The following is a 17,534-nucleotide window of genomic DNA, read 5'->3' as shown; positions in this document are numbered from 1 at the left end:
TCAAACAGTTGAAGGAATTAAAAATGGAAATAGAAGCAATCAAGAAAGAACACATGGAAACAACCCTGGATATAGAAAACCAAAAGAAGAGACAAGGAGCTATAGATACAAGCCTCACCAACAGAATTCAAGAGATGGAAGAGAGAATCTCAGGAGCAGAAGATTCCATAGAAATCATTGACTCAACTGTCAAAGATAATGTAAAGCGGAAAAATCTACTGGTCCAAAACATACAGGAAATCCAGGACTCAATGAGAAGATCAAACCTAAGGATAATAGGTATAGAAGAGAGTGAAGACTCCCAGCTCAAAGGACCAGTAAATATCTTCAACAAAATCATAGAAGAAAACTTCCCTAACCTAAAAAAAGAGATACCCATAGACATACAAGAAGCCTACAGAACTCCAAATAGATTGGACCAGAAAAGAAACACCTCCCGTCACATAATTGTCAAAACACCAAACGCACAAAATAAAGAAAGAATATTAAAAGCAGTAAGGGAAAAAGGTCAAGTAACATATAAAGGGAGACCTATCAGAATCACACCAGACTTCTCGCCAGAAACTATGAAGGCCAGAAGATCCTGGACTGATGTCATACAGACCCTAAGAGAACACAAATGCCAGCCCAGGTTACTGTATCCAGCAAAACTCTCAATTAACATTGATGGAGAAACCAAGATATTCCATGACCAAACCAAATTTACACAATATCTTTCTACAAATCCAGCACTACAAAGGATAATAAATGGTAAAGCCCAACATAAGGAGGCAAGCTATACCCTAGAAGAAGCAAGAAACTAATCGTCTTGGCAACAAAACAAAGAGAATGAAAGCACACAAACATAACCTCACATCCAAATATGAATATAAAGGGAAGCAATAATCACTATTCCTTAATATCTCTCAATATCAATGGCCTCAACTCCCCAATAAAAAGACATAGATTAACAAACTGGATACGCAATGAGGACCCTGCATTCTGCTGCCTACAGGAAACACACCTCAGAGACAAAGACAGACACTACCTCAGAGTGAAAGGCTGGAAAACAACTTTCCAAGCAAATGGTCAGAAGAAGCAAGCTGGAGTAGCCATTCTAATATCAAATAAAATCAATTTCCAACTAAAAGTCATCAAAAAAGATAAGGAAGGACACTTCATATTCATCAAAGGAAAAATCCACCAAGATGAACTCTCAATCCTAAATATCTATGCCCCAAATACAAGGGCACCTACATACGTAAAAGAAACCTTACTAAAGCTCAAAACACACATTGCACCTCACACAATAATAGTGGGAGACTTCAACACCCCACTCTCATCAATGGACAGATCATGGAAACAGAAATTAAACAGTGATGTCGACAGACTAAGAGAAGTCATGAGCCAAATGGACTTAACGGATATTTATAGAACATTCTATCCTAAAGCAAAAGGATATACCTTCTTCTCAGCTCCTCATGGTACTTTCTCCAAAATTGACCATATAATTGGTCAAAAAACGGGCCTCAACAGGTACAGAAAGATAGAGATAATCCCATGCGTGCTATCAGACCACCACGGCCTAAAACTGGGCTTCAATAACAATAAGGGAAGAATGCCCACATATACGTGGAAATTGAACAATGCTCTACTCAATGATAACCTGGTCAAGGAAGAAATAAAGAAAGAAATTAAAAACTTTTTAGAATTTAATGAAAATGAAGATACAACATACCCAAACTTATGGGACACAATGAAAGCTGTGCTAAGAGGAAAACTCATAGCGCTGAGTGCCTGCAGAAAGAAACAGGAAAGAGCATATGTCAGCAGCTTGACAGCACACCTAAAAGCTCTAGAACAAAAAGAAGCAAATACACCCAGGAGGAGTAGAAGGCAGGAAATAATCAAACTCAGAGCTGAAATCAACCAAGTAGAAACAAAAAGGACCATAGAAAGAATCAACAGAACCAAAATTTGGTTCTTTGAGAAAATCAACAAGATAGATAAACCCTTAGCCAGACTAACGAGAGGACACAGAGAGTGCGTCCAAATTAACAAAATTAGAAATGAAAAGGGAGACATAACTACAGATTCAGAGGAAATTCAAAAAATCATCAGATCTTACTATAAAAACCTATATTCAACAAAATTTGAAAATCTTCAGGAAATGGACAATTTCCTAGACAGATACCAGGTATCGAAGTTAAATCAGGAACAGATAAACCAGTTAAACAACCCCATAACTCCTAAGGAAATAGAAGCAGTCATTAAAGGTCTCCCAACCAAAAAGAGCCCAGGTCCAGACGGGTTTAGTGCAGAATTCTATCAAACCTTCATAGAAGACCTCATACCAATATTATCCAAACTATTCCACAAAATTGAAACAGATGGAGCACTACCGAATTCCTTCTACGAAGCCACAATTACTCTTATCCCTAAACCACACAAAGACACAACAAAGAAAGAGAACTTCAGACCAATTTCCCTTATGAATATCGACGCAAAAATACTCAATAAAATTCTGGCAAACCGAATTCAAGAGCACATCAAAACAATCATCCACCATGATCAAGTAGGCTTCATCCCAGGCATGCAGGGATGGTTTAATATACGGAAAACCATCAACGTGATCCATTATATAAACAAACTGAAAGAACAGAACCACATGATCATTTCATTAGATGCTGAGAAAGCATTTGACAAAATTCAACACCCCTTCATGATAAAAGTCCTGGAAAGAATAGGAATTCAAGGCCCATACCTAAACATAGTAAAAGCCATATACAGCAAACCAGTTGCTAACATTAAACTAAATGGAGAGAAACTTGAAGCAATCCCACTAAAATCAGGGACTAGACAAGGCTGCCCACTCTCTCCCTACTTATTCAATATAGTTCTTGAAGTTCTAGCCAGAGCAATCAGACAACAAAAGGAGATCAAGGGGATACAGATCGGAAAAGAAGAAGTCAAAATATCACTATTTGCAGATGATATGATAGTATATTTAAGTGATCCCAAAAGTTCCACCAGAGAACTACTAAAGCTGATAAACAACTTCAGCAAAGTGGCTGGGTATAAAATTAACTCAAATAAATCAGTTGCCTTCCTCTATACAAAAGAGAAACAAGCCGAGAAAGAAATTAGGGAAACGACACCCTTCATAATAGACCCAAATTATATAAAGTACCTCGGTGTGACTTTAACCAAGCAAGTAAAAGATCTGTACAATAAGAACTACAAGACACTGAAGAAGGAAATTGAAGAAGACCTCAGAAGATGGAAAGATCTCCCATGCTCATGGATTGGCAGGATTAATATAGTAAAAATGGCCATTTTACCAAAAGCAATCTACAGATTCAATGCAATCCCCATCAAAATACCAATCCAATTCTTCAAAGAGTTAGACAGAACAATTTGCAAATTCATCTGGAATAACAAAAAACCCAGGATAGCTAAAGCTATCCTCAACAATAAAAGGACTTCAGGGGGAATCACTATCCCTGAACTCAAGCAGTATTACAGAGCAATAGTGATAAAAACTGCATGGTATTGGTACAGAGACAGACAGATAGACCAATGGAATAGAATTGAAGACCCAGAAATGAACACACACACCTATGGACACTTGATTTTTGACAAAGGAGCCAAAACCATCCAATGGAAAAAAGATAGCATTTTCAGCAAATGGTGCTGGTTCAACTGGAGGGCAACATGTAGAAGAATGCGGATCGATCCATGCTTATCACCCTGTACAAAGCTTAAGTCCAAGTGGATCAAGGACCTCCACATCAAACCAGACACACTCAAACTAATAGAAGAAAAACTAGGGAAGCATCTGGAACACATGGGCACTGGAAAAAATTTCCTGAACAAAACACCAATGGCTTATGCTCTAAGATCAAGAATCGACAAATGGGATCTCATAAAACTGCAAAGCTTCTGTAAGGCAAAGGACACGGTGGTTAGGACAAAACGGCAACCAACAGATTGGGAAAAGATCTTTACCAATCCTACAACAGATAGAGGCCTTATATCCAAAATATACAAAGAACTCAAGAAGTTAGACCGCAGGGAAACAAATAACCCTATTAAAAAATGGGGTTCAGAGCTAAACAAAGAATTCACAGCTGAGGAATGCCGAATGGCTGAGAAACACCTAAAGAAATGTTCAACATCTTTAGTCATAAGGGAAATGCAAATCAAAACAACCCTGAGATTTCACCTCACACCAGTGAGAATGGCTAAGATCAAAAACTCAGGTGACAGCAAATGCTGGCGAGGATGCGGAGAAAGAGGAACACTCCTCCATTGTTGGTGGGATTGCAGACTGGTACAACCATTCTGGAAATCAGTCTGGAGGTTCCTCAGAAAATTGGACATTGAACTGCCTGAGGATCCAGCTATACCTCTCTTGGGCATATACCCAAAAGATGCCTCAACATATAAAAGAGACACGTGCTCCACTATGTTCATCGCAGCCTTATTTATAATAGCCAGAAAATGGAAAGAACCCAGATGCCCTTCAACAGAGGAATGGATACAGAAAATGTGGTACATCTACACAATGGAATATTACTCAGCTATCAAAAACAACGAGTTTATGAAATTCGTAGGCAAATGGTTGGAACTGGAAAATATCATCCTGAGTGAGCTAACCCACTCACAGAAAGACATACATGGTATGCACTCATTGATAAGTGGCTATTAGCCCAAATGCTTGAATTACCCTAGATCCCTAGAACAAACGAAACTCAAGACGGATGATCAAAATGTGAATGCTTCACTCCTTCTTTAAATGAGGAAAAAGAATACCCTTGGCAGGGAAGGGAGAGGCAAAAATTAAAACAGAGACTGAAGGAACACCCAATCAGAGCCTGCCCCACATGTGGCCCATACATATACAGCCACCCAATTAGACAAGATGGATGAAGCAAAGAAGTGCAGACCGACAGGAGCCGGATGTAGATCGCTCCTGAGAGACACAGCCAGAATACAGCAAATACAGAGGCGAATGCCAGCAGCAAACCACTGAACTGAGAATAGGTCCCCCGTTGAAGGAATCAGAGAAAGAACTGGAAGAGCTTGAAGGGGATCGAGACCCCAAAAGTACAACAATGTCAAGCAACCAGAGCTTCCAGGGACTAAGCCACTACCTAAAGACTATATATGGACTGACCCTGGACTCTGACCCCATAGGTAGCAATGAATATCCTAGTAAGAGCACCAGTGGAAGGGGAAGCCCTGGGTCCTGCTAAGACTGAACCCCCAGTGAACTAGACTATGGGGGGAGGGCGGCAATGGGGGGAGGGTTGGGAGGGGAACACCCATAAGGAAGGGGAGGGGGGAGGGGGATTTTGCCCGGAAACCGGGAAAGGGAATAACACTTGAAATGTTTATAAGAAATACTCAAGTTAATAAAAAAAAAAAAACATATATAATTTTAAAGTAAAAAAAAAAAAAGAATTGTTCCTAGCTGAGAATGGTAATATACGCCTTTAACCCTAGAATTTAGGAGGCAGAGGCAGGCAGATTTTTATGCATTCCAGGACAACCTGGTCTACATAGTAAGATCATGTCGTCTTAACAAACGAATAAAGGAACAAACAAGAATTATCCCTACTTGGGGCAATTACATAGTAATCTTACAGTACATTTGAAAGGGCAAATGTTTAATTCTAGCTACGAAATTTAGCTGATTATATAAACAAATAACAATAATTTGTCAAAATAGTCTGAAGCTTTGTATTTCTTCACAAGTCTATTCAAGCCTTTTAGAAAGCGCCCATTATCTCCTTATAAAATAAGTACTGGGTGCCCTAGAAACTAATTAAGGAAAAAAACTACAGAAGTGTTCTCCATTAAAGAGAGACATATGTTGTATAAGAGACTTCTATGTAAGATAACTAAAAAGTCAAAAGTGGTTACAGAGTCATCCCCAAAATGTGGAGAAAACCAAACGATTTCATCAACCAAAAGAAAAAAAAACCAACACACACCAAAGATTTTAGTCTTAGGGCTGGAGAGATGGCGCAGCATTTAGCAGCATTTGCTACTCTTGCAGAGAACCCCAGGTTCAGTTCCTAGAACCGGTGTCAGGCACCTCACCACCCCCGGTAACTCCAGTTCCTCCAGATCAACTTCCTTCTCTGGCCTCTGCAGGCCCATGCACACATGTGGCACACAGACATACACTCAGGCACACACACACACACACACACACACACACACGCGCGCTCGCGCGCACACACACACACACCATAAATACATCGTTAAAAGAGTCAATTCTAACCGGAGGGAAAGACTATGTGGATGTATGTTCAGATCCACATTTCCCCTATCAAACTCATGCCAGCTTTGAGAACCGAACACATCTACACGGACTTCAGAAATGCAGAATAACATCTTCTATTGCAATGACAATTATCTCAAGCAACTGAAAATTTTCTCTTACATTTTACCTTTCTTAAGTCCCTTTGTAATTTGATATTTCGATTATTTCGATGCTTAGAATTTCACTTGGTATATTCTCCTAAGTGACAATGCTAATCTTAATTTTAACGGTGTTACTATGAGGATGTCACTAGGTCCTTCCAGCAATTACGTTTTCGTTACGACTTGACTTACCTGGAACCCCTGCCTCACTTGAACTCAGTTGACCAGCCGTAGAGGCAAAAGGCAGGACTAAGTCTGAAGGGATGAGTGAGAAGACAGATGGCAGGTCCACGTGGGCAGGAAAAGGGGCAAAGGGCTTTTAAGGGAGCTGTGTTGACAGTAGGGAAAAGCTGTTAGGAATTGTAGTTCAGTCTTTGATGTACACATTGCGTGGTCAGATGATAGGTCAATAGGGTGGTGCTAAGTTGTTGAGGTAAATATTAAAAAATGCTAAACCTATTATCCAGTGCTAGTTCGCCCACCCGTGGGGTCACATGGCGCTGTTGGGTATCTATCTCAGCGACTCCACGCTGCCCCCAAGTCCTCTTAGACCCAGGCAGTCCGCTAGCTGTTCCAGTATGGCACCTTGCCACTCTGATCCCAAGAGTCAGTTCTGGCACCCGTGGGGCTATACGGAACTAGTCATAGTATCTTTGATTATTATCTCTCCTAGCAGTTCTCTGCTAGCCGTGAACTCCCTGGTCCCAGCTACCTGGTAAAATCAAGACTCAACGAACTGCAACCCAACAATCAGATATATGTGTTAAATTCCCAATCCACAATACATCCACACAATAAACTCATAACCCATTGATAAGGGTGTAATCCGTCCATTCAGATAAGATAAATTTTCCTACACAAATCCATTCCTTAAGGAATATACATAACTACCTTGGCAATTCAAGATCACCCGGATCTAGGTCATCCTTCTTGCTCTCCATCTCGATTCTCCTCCTCCTTCCCCTTCTCTCCCACCTTACAAAAGCTTTCTCCCCGCCTTATTATTTTTTTACTGTATTTTTTACTGTACAATCATGGCCTTGACCTAACCTGTGCCAGCCCTCACTTGCATATAGACATCAACCTACACTAGGTTATTATGGGAGTTACACCCTTTCCTTGGCCTGTTGTGTTCAGTGAGTTCTTGGATCTGTTTTCTCTGATACTATTTTAATATAGCCATGTTCCCCTGTGGTCCCAATTAACCCCAATATATTTATTAGGTACCTTTCTATTCCCAGGAATAGGTCATCTCTGCATGTCTGTGCATGTGGGCAGTGTTGAGCAGCAGATGCCCTTCAAATGCTTACCCAAATGCAGTCATAGTCCCTCTTCCAAATGTAGGGGAAGGCTGCTTCCCAAATAGAGTCTCTGTCTGAAGCTCTGCTCACAAAACCCCATTGTTGTGCACTCTTTGGAATGACAGTAAGAAAAGCCTGCTCCCAACAGAGAGAAACTCAGTGACACTGCATGATTTTGATTCTTAATCCTTTGAAGTATCCATTGAAGAACCTGGCCAGCGAGGTTCTTGTTACTTTTACTTTCTTTGAACTCAATAGCTGCACTTCTTTGCTATTATCTTTGAGAATAAATATCCGGGTGCAATGGCTGTTCCAGGTTGTCAATTTGACTATATCTGGAATGAACTATGATCCAGAATTGGAGGGCTCAACTGTAATCCAGATCTTGAGTCTGGAACACACAAGTTCCTGACCTGGATCTTCACATGGAGATCTTGACACACAGTGGCCATGAAAAACTTAGGCCTAGGCAAGTAGTACACAGCCTTAATTTGGGAAACCAAGGCAAGGAGATCTCTGAGTTCAAGGTCAGCTGGGACAGATCCAGGCATGGTGGTACACACCTTTAGTCTGGACCACACCTTCTGCTGGAGACCTACATAAGGACATTGGCCGAAAGATTTGCTCTTCTTCACCTGCTTGCATTTACTTGCCAGCACATCCCTGGGAACTCAACTTCTACAGAAGACCAGCTGAAACAACTAGCCTTGTGGGACTGAGTAACTACTAGATTCTTGGACTTCCTAGCTACATCTGACCATTTTTTGGGTAGTTGGACTACAGACTGTAATCACAGTATATTCTCTCAGTATAGAGAGACATTCCATAAGTTCTGTGACTCCAGAGAACCCTGACTATTACACATGTAATCCCCCCAATTAGCTGTGAGGACTAAAAGCATGCTGAGAGGTTGACTGTAGTTAATTCATAGTAAGGGAATACTAAAGGTCTTAGGGGAGAAAAATAACTTTTACTCTTATGAGCCTTTACACCTAGATGCGTTTCCTTTCTCTTTTTGTTCTGATCAAGAATGACGGGAGTGTAAAGATTGGTGAGAAAGTCTGGAATGCCTGGAGGACTGATATAACACTGGGACAGCCAATGGTATCAGTCACAGGCTATATTATTCTCAGGGTAGGACTACCCTGTCTTGCTACCCTATTTCAGGTATCCTCCAGACTGCTATGCCCACAAATCTCTAATCACAGATGTTTATGCCCTATGGGTATTCAACTGAACTTTCATGGCAACTGTGGGTATTAAGGTTGACAGAAAACTAAATTAGGGATGGGCAAGATGAATCAGTGGGTAAAGATACCATCAAGGCTGATGACCTGAGTTCAATTCCCATGCCCCTCAGGATAGAAGGAGAGATCCATCTCCTTCCCACTGTCTTCTGATCTCCAGATCTGCACTGTGATACAGGTAACACACACACATACTCTCTCTCTCTCTCTCTCTCTCTCTCTCTCTCTCTCTCTCTCTCTCTCTCTCACACACACACACACACACACACACACACACACACAAATAAACATAATATTTTAAAGGCAGAACGAGAATACAATAACCAACTACCACATGTTCAACCTCTCTCAGCTGTCCATCCTGACCATCCTCATGCTGACATACGAAAGTGTGGCCTCAGTATTGGTCTGAGCCTTAGCCTCTGGCTCTGACCAGTTTCTTCCGTTTCATTTGTGTCACATGCACCAGCTTATGCTTCACGTTTTCACTGCTTTGCTTCCTCACCATATTGGACTCTGACCCTCTGAGATCATGAGCCAAGCCAGTTAAGCAGTTTCAGTGCTTGATGACAATCATATAAGGGGAATTTAATATACATTAATAGACAGGGTGAACACACAATGGCCTGTGTGTGTTAAGGGGCAGACGTCAAAATATGAGCCACAGTTACCAAGCATGGTAGGTTGAAAAGTTGGGAGGTTGAGGAGGAAGAATTTTGAGTTCTAGGCTAACCTGGGTTACATAGTGTGATACTATCACAAACAAACAAACAAACAAACAAACAGAGGTTAGACAAAATGAAATGAAATTGCTTTACAAACACAGGGTTTAATTTAGCAAGATGTAAAATGTAAGCAAAGGTTGTTGGGGGTACCTGGAAGAGAATGGGGGACAAGAGACACGAAGAAAGACGCCAAGACAAGAGTCTGATCAAGGCGACAATTATATTTTTCCCAAAGCTGAATTTATACCATAACATGAGTAACAGAGCGGGGGGGGGGGGGACTGTGAAACGTTTATGTAGGCCAAGGACACAGTATTCGTGTGGTCAGGGAGTCGGCTGATGTTGACAGGATGTCAGAAAGGTCACAGGTTTGTCATATTATTAGTCAGCAGGAGAGCTTTATCGTATCATTCATCCTGACCACAGATTTGTATTAGTCCTCTGCAGCTCGCTGGGGATTCTCCATGAACCCAGTCATACTTAATTCTAACCATAATAATAGCATCAACAATGGAGGGCTTCAAGGGCATCGCTTCCAACAGTAAAATCCGTATTATTTTTTTCATAAATGGTGTTCTCTCCTCCGTAAGAAAAACAAAACAGCTGGCTAGAGACTGGAGTTCAAAGTGTTCTTTTGAGGACATCAAAACACTTTGTCAAATCAACTACTTTAAAAAGTATATTTATTTAAGTGACTGCTCACTCATTTACCCAACTGATTTGAGTTTGACTGCGTGACTGTGTTCTATACAAATAGTTAGCATAGCAGTGAAGACAGAGGCTCCCAGCGGACAGGTTATCTATCCAGTGGCTGCAAGTCAGAGCAGGATACAAGTTAAGTATTAGCTAGGTACTCTAGTCTTGCCAAATTTGGGTGCTTAACAGATTATTCTGGATTTAATGTTCTTACGGTTTCCTCCACACAAAGCCTCAGGCCTTTGAGAGGACTGGCATGCCTGCCATTCAAGGGCTGCTTCCGGTGGTTGTGTAACTTCAGTTCTTACAACGTTGACATCGACTCTATCTTTAGGGGATCTTTTCTTCTTTAGTTCCTCTGTTTCTAATTTGGGGAAAACAATGCATTTCTTTCTCACACCGAGGCAGTTGAAAATAAAGAAATGAAGCAACTGGGGGGAAAAAGGCAAGAAACCACGGGATGGGATTGGTTGTTGGTAGCATGTTTGCGCGCTGTACGTGAAGCTGCAGGTTCAGCCTCCAGCACCGAGCAGGCATGCTGGTGTGTGCCTGGAATCCAAGGGCCAGAGGAAGTCTAGGCAGGAGGATCAGAAATTCAAAGTCATCCTTGGCTACACGAGAAGTTTGAGGCTGGTCTGGGATACATAGCTCTGTGTCAAGAAAGAAAAGAAAAGAAGATTCAGAGATAATGATAATGATTTTTGGCTTTCTGGAAAAGAAGAGTCCTTTCCCTGTTTTGGTCCGGGTGCATAGCTAACATCTGAGCTGTGGGTCTGCCCTGAGCTCAGTGCTGGACTGGGGCATCCTCACAGCCAGTGTCTGATTTCCTGTTCCTCATACTCTGTATATCTTGTCAAGCTCTATGAACTTGGTCGCTTCATCTAAGTAAGGCCACCATGCATACAGGAACTGCTCCACGACGAATCTCAGCCAGGGGGTGACTTGGACTTCACCCCGGGCCCCCCTTTCTAGGAGCTCTTCCAGTTCCTCTCGAGTCAGGTAGCTGAAGCTACTGACTTCACTCGGATCTGCACAGATCTTGACGTCTTTCTTGATAAGCAGAAGGTAACAAACTTCGTGTTCTCCCCAGACTGCATCAGATTTTGCCTTATAATGATACCTTGTCATAAACACGATGTCCTCTAGAGAAACCTGTGATAGAAATGGATACAACGAGAACAAATGCAATGGTGTAAAATGCAGAATACATGGAGAAATAAAAGCAAATATATGTGTTCTCAAGAGACATTAACAACTTTGTTTAGTAGTTGGTAATTGATTAAAGCTTAATTTGGTTGACTGATCTGTTCATTTTTTTGTGATTGTAATATATTTTATAAATGATGGATTTTTTACAGTATATTCACACACGTGTAAAATATAATTTACACACACACCGTTTAACACCACTTGCCTCTTTTTACAATTCTTGTTGTTACCCTCTTTCCTAACCACCAATCTTCTGTTTTCACCATAAAGACACACACACAGACACACACAGAGACAAACACACGTACACACAGATAAACACACAAACACACAAATCTAGATTCTGTTTATGAAAGAAAATGTGATAATTGTCTTTCTTAGTCTTGTTTTGTTTGGTGTGATGATAACACACATAAATTAATGATAAAATAAATTTTAAAATATTTTTAAAAGAATATATTACACACGCATATCCCCCACATTTGTTTTAAATGATATCAACCTTTCATACATCCAATCCAGTCTACTTCTACACTTTGAGTGCTGTGACTACTGTCCCAAGAAACATACACATGTATCTTTGTTGTATGTGTATAAGGATTCCTATGGGCCTGTGTACAAGAGCTATAGAACCAGCTCAAATGGAAGTCTTTTTTTTTTTCTTAACAAGCAGCAACATCTTGTTTGGCATTTCAATGTAGTTAGGGTAATCATTAGGGTAATGGTTATGATGTTTAAGTTTCACCCCATGCCCTTTAATATACATTAAAGATATAAGACCCGTATGAACTCCAGACATGAAGGGGAGAGATATACTTCCACAGCACTCTTTGCCATTTTTCTTAGAAGTTTTCAGATGTGCCATAGGGAGTGGCATGAGCTTGCATCATCTCTAGGCATTTTCTTTGGTACTCACAACACAACACTGGTGTAAAAAGAAGGGAAACAGGGGCTGCTAAATAGGGCTCGGGCTTGCTTTATTTCTCATGGGAACACAGGGGCCCCCACACTGATACTGGAGAAGATGATGCTTGGCAACTGCTTGGCATAGACAGTTATAGAATAACCCAAACATCTGTGTCTCTTTCTTCTAGCTCATGTTGAGGTGCAGATATGGAAGAGGAAGCCTTATCGAGAGGCCCCGAGCCAGCCTGAAGGACTGCTATTTAAAAGACAGTTCTTCAACCTACTACTGTGTCTTGATTTTGCCAATAATTATTTCATTAAAACTTTGGAAGACATATTTATCATCAATAGATTTAATCGGTGACAGAGCTGTTTAATCTGTCCTCCTCTGCCTTCTCTATCCTTGCTGACTTCTTTAGCCAGTTGTCTCAGCTCGTGGCAAGTGCTTCATGCACTTTGCAAACAGACTTGAGTCCTCAGAAATTTACAAAGGACTCAGAGGCCTTATCTAGAGCACTCGTAAAATGCTGATCAACATTCAAAGCTGTGTTGATACGTTGGACAAATTTACCACGTACTTCCAAAAGTCATTGTCCATGTAGTGTTGGCGTGTTTTCCGTAATCACTCCCAGGCCCTTGCTGTGGATGAGAGTCCTCTGTTCCTGAGTCATTATGAGGTAAACCAGTAGACACGGCGTGGTGTAAGTCATACATGTTTGCCATGTCATGTTTCTCTTGGCAAGTAATATGGCATTCCACATGCAAGAACTGTAAGGGGCCTGCTGTTGTCCGTTGGGGATACTCATGATCACTTTAGTATACGAACTTGTATGGATTTTCAACACTGAAATTCTTTATCTTTTAGTCCACCTAGAACCTTTTTCCTATGTGGTGATAATTTGATTTTTTTTATAATAAACATGAAGTTTCTTGCTTGCAATAACCCCCTGCTTCAGTTGGAAAGGGAGACTCCAAGATTCCCTAAAAAAAAACTTTAAGAGAAAAAAGTCCCTTAAACTCTTCAGCGTGAGCCAAGGAGTTAACAACCCTGTGGATTTCTGTCTGGTTTAGGTCTTCTCCACCACAGTCATTTTGATTTCTTGGAGCAGCTCTGGGAAAGGGTGGTTTGAAGGAGTTCAACCATGGATTGGTGCCGCGTGTCTAACCTTGGCTCTGCTCTTTCTGCCAGATCAGCTTCTGTCAACTTATCCTTTTTACTAAACTGGGTAATGACACACCTATTTAAGCAATCCCTTTAATCTCAACCTGGCTACTACTGTCTGCCTAGGACTCATTTCTCAGTCTCCAGGATGCTCTTGTGCCAATGTACAACATGTTTTCCAAACCAAAACCAGACAAACCACCTGGTACCTTTGTAAACTCTTTCTCTACGAAGTTCAGGGTAGACCACGCATAAAGCCCAGGTAAGAGTTGGTCATTCCACATTGCTCTCCTGACATATTCTAACACGATGGCTTCGGTCAGTTGGGCTTTTATTCCATGTCTCATTGAAATCTACTACTATTGGTTCCAAAGACATTGTACTAGTGTGGAAACCTTATAGTTTTTTGTAGGTCCAAAGTCAAGGATGAAGTGAGGGTCCAGAGGTGGGAGTACCTTCTCACATAGCAAGAGATAATAAGTATTTCCTATAGAAGTCTTCATTCTATTTTTTTGAGGAGTTTCCATGCTGATTTCCATGGTGGATACACTAGTTTACACCCCACTAGCAGAATAAGAGGGCTTCTTTCTTTCTAACCACATCTCTGTCAGCATTTGCCATTCTTCCCAAGAAGCCATTTTTGATAGTAATAAGACAGAACCTCAGTGTATTTCAGTTCTTCAGTTATATTTCCCCCAAGGACAAAGAACATTAAAGACTTACAGGCTATTTGCACTTCTGTTATGAACTCGGGTTCACTCATTTGTCAATTTGCTGTTGAGATTGTTGGCCTTTTTTTTCTATACCTTAATTTAGACAACTAAATCTTAGTTAGACCCATTGAAATGGCCTGAATCCTTTAAAGAAGAAACTATTCCACCCCCTATTTCAGAGATCACCATGCAAGCTCAGCAGTTTTCTATGGAAAATATCTATCCCCTCTCAAGCCCCTGCTCCAGTGGATAAATGAAGGGATGTGCACAGCCAATCCTAGACATTCTTTTCAGTGCATATTTGCATATTTTGTGAAACCTCAGAGTTTTCCCAAAAGCCAGATTCCTCAGTAGATTTCACCTTGCCCAGATATCGAATTCGCCAAGCCCTACCACCTCTTTCTCACAGCCTCTGGGGGAGCTGAGGCCAGTGGCACAGACATGACTACCTGGTCCTGGGCGATGCCCAGCTCAGCCTGCAGCCGTCTCAGGGCTGCCCTCTTCACTCCCAAGGCGTCCTTCTCCTCCATTTCTTCAGGATTACTCAGTGGATGACTAGAACAGGAATCACTAAAGTACCCTGGAGAAAAGACACATGAGAAACAATTTTTTTTTTTGGTTCTTTTTTTCGGAGCTGGGGACCGAACCCAGGGCCTTGCGCTGCCTAGGTAAGCGCTCTACCACTGAGCTAAATCCCCAGCCCCGAGAAACAATATTCTTATTTGTCCCTGGAGATACAATAGTTGCAACAGAACTGCAGCCCTCACAGGATCATCAAGGCATGAGAGAGGAGAGAAGGGAAGGGAGTCAGGGTCCTTGCTTCCAGGGCTGTGATGTTGTTAGTTGAAAAACTAAGTGTTAGTTGAAATTCCTGGACAGATCACACCAAGCCAGCTCAGTTCTCCCTTTGGGAGGGGAAGAAGCGAGGAAGAGAAAGAGAGAAGAGAGAGTTGTGTTGGAGATTCCACTGAATCAAATCGTGTAGGCCTGTTCTTGTTAAGCCACTGTGAACCTACCAGGGAAGGTAAGCTTCGTGTCTGCTCGGCGCTGAATCAGAACTTTCTTCTCTGAGTTGAACAAAGCAACACTGAAGGCTCGGTGCAGCAGCCCTGAAAAGGCAAAGGTCCTCGTGTGCGCATGCGTGACAGACTTGTGACGGTTGCCTACATCCTGTCTTCAATCTCCATGTTTCCAAAGAGACCTAGATGCTTCTAGCAGTTGCATGCTTCATAGGACCAAGGTTTCATACCATCTAGCTATTAAAATTTATTTGACAAACTTGTGAGGGAAAACCAGATCTAGATGCTAGCGAAGCAAAATCCGCACACAAAGATTTTATTCAGGATTATTGTAACTGGGACAAAAGAGACCTCGGTATAGATTTGGGACCAACTCTGAGCATCAAATGGACACTTAAAGTCAAGTGACAGAGTGGAGGTGAGGGGAAATGTCTAAATGGGAAGAAAGACAAGGAAAAAGGAGAGTTGGGAGAAATTGGTACGTTCAGCTGGCCTTGGAGATCCATGAAGTTTTGAGGCAGAGGTAGGCAGGTCTCTGTGAGTTTCAGGTCTGCCTGTAATTCCTAGCAAGTTTCAGACCAGCCAGGACTGCACCATGAGACTCTGTCTCAGAACAAACAAATAACACCTAGATAATCCAATACCCCCTGTGATAGGGCTTGAAAACACGATTGAGTTTCAGGAGGGGGAATTCTTTTTGATCCTCACAGGATTCTTATCCCATAGGATTTTAGAGGGAAGTGCGCAGCTGCCTATAAGGTTCAGAATTCTGATGCTGGATGGTTTAAACAGACAATCTTCTGTCCAAGTCGCCTCCTCATTTTCGTCTTTGCCTCTTTATCAAATAAAAAGGGAGAGGAGGAGAAAGGGAGGGAAGAGGGAATGAATGGAGAGGGAGTGAGAAGAGAAAAGGAGACAGAAGGATAGGGAGAGGAAGAGGGAGAGGGAGAGGGAGAGGAAGAAGAGGGAGAGGGAGAGGGAGGGAGAGGGAGAGGGAGAGGGAGAGGAAGAAGAGGGAGAAGGAGAGGGAGAGGGAGAGGGAGAAACTATTGCACAGTAGACAAAACAAAACTACCTTTCTCAATGTTTTTATTCTGATGGCAGTTCCTCTTAGTGTCTGCACCAATGACCTTATCGTTTTCATCAACAATAATCAGCATCTCGTCTAAACGCTGCAGCTGGTGTTTATCGATCCAGTCAACAGTGACATCAGACATGTCTGCTAGCTGTGATCCGACCTGTGTAAAAGAGTAGCACCATCTACTGTTTTGCTATTCGTTATCAGACACCTCCAAGGTCATCACACACCTTCATCCCTCAATGACAGAAAACACTATCTATGGACGCAATATCGTTGTTAGGTACCAACGGGGCATGTATGTTTCCAATTGTATATTTCTGTAGAGAAGATCTTGATGACTTTCTGAGTGAGAACATAGCCCTCAAGGTCCCTTGAGTCTTTTCAAAGATGACCCAAAGGTAAATCTCCACAAAATGAATGAATGCCGAGGAAAAGTACATGTAATGCTGTTTGTGACATATTTCAAAATGAAGGCCTGGCGGTTGGAACAGACCTGGAGACATTCTATATAGTCTTTTCAGAAAGACATGTTCACCCATAGAAAGGCTAGTGTCTCCCTCTTACTGTCTGTCTTAGTTAGGGTTTTACTGCTGTGAACAGACACCATGAGCAAGACAAGTCTTGTAAGGACAACATTTAATTGGGGCTGCCTTACAGGTTCAGAGGTTCAGTCCATTATCATCAAGGCGGGAACATGGCAGCATCCAGGCAGGCATGGTGCAGGAGCTGAGAGTTCTACATCTTCATCTGAAGGCTGCTAGCAGGATACTAGATTCCAGGCAGCTAGGATGAGGGTCTTAAAGCTCACACCCACAGTGACACACCTGTAACAGGACCTCACCTCCTAATAGTGCCGCTCCCTTGCCCGAGCATATACAAACCTTAACAATGTCCAGATGAAAAGATAAAAGAACATTTTGAAATGGGGTTGGAGAGATGATTCAGCAGTTATGAGAGATTATTTCTCTGGGAAAGGACCCAGGTTCAGTTCCCATCACCCTATGGTGGCTCATAACCTGTAGAACCAAATTAAGCACAGAATGTACTACAGGCAAATTCAC

At 41.8% G+C, this 17,534-nt stretch overlaps 1 protein-coding gene across 1 annotated transcript; it reads right to left on the bottom strand.

Moving 5' to 3' along the window:
- Window positions 1-9,961: 9,961 nt before the first annotated feature.
- LOC148000248 (isopentenyl-diphosphate delta-isomerase 2-like) lies at window positions 9,962-16,609 on the bottom strand. The gene is made up of 4 exons (XM_087591932.1): window positions 16,468-16,609; window positions 15,390-15,536; window positions 14,823-14,953; window positions 9,962-11,535 (listed from the first exon to the last, which is right to left on the bottom strand). The coding sequence occupies exons 1-4, from the start codon at window positions 16,607-16,609 to the stop codon at window positions 11,218-11,220; spliced, it is 738 nt and encodes a 245-aa protein (XP_087448058.1). The 3' UTR covers window positions 9,962-11,217.
- Window positions 16,610-17,534: the final 925 nt, after the last annotated feature.

Source organism: Rattus norvegicus, chromosome 17 (genome assembly GCF_021556685.1).
Source record: "Rattus norvegicus strain SHRSP/BbbUtx chromosome 17, alternate assembly SHRSP_T2T, whole genome shotgun sequence".
NCBI lineage: Eukaryota > Metazoa > Chordata > Mammalia > Rodentia > Muridae > Rattus > Rattus norvegicus.
This window is presented reverse-complemented; position numbering and strand designations above follow the sequence as displayed.

What these genes read in the sequence shown, in the direction of transcription:
- LOC148000248 (XM_087591932.1), bottom strand. Translation starts at nt 16,609, where the DNA reads ATGTCTGATGTCACTGTTGACTGGATCGATAAACACCAGCTGCAGCGT. An exon ending in CACGAAGCTTACCTTCCCTG is followed by an intron (nt 14,954 to 15,389) that starts GTAGGTTCACAG and finishes TCTTTTCTCCAG; the next exon opens with GGTACTTTAGTGATTCCTGT. An exon ending in TGGGCATCGCCCAGGACCAG is followed by an intron (nt 11,536 to 14,822) that starts GTAGTCATGTCT and finishes TTTCTATCACAG; the next exon opens with GTTTCTCTAGAGGACATCGT.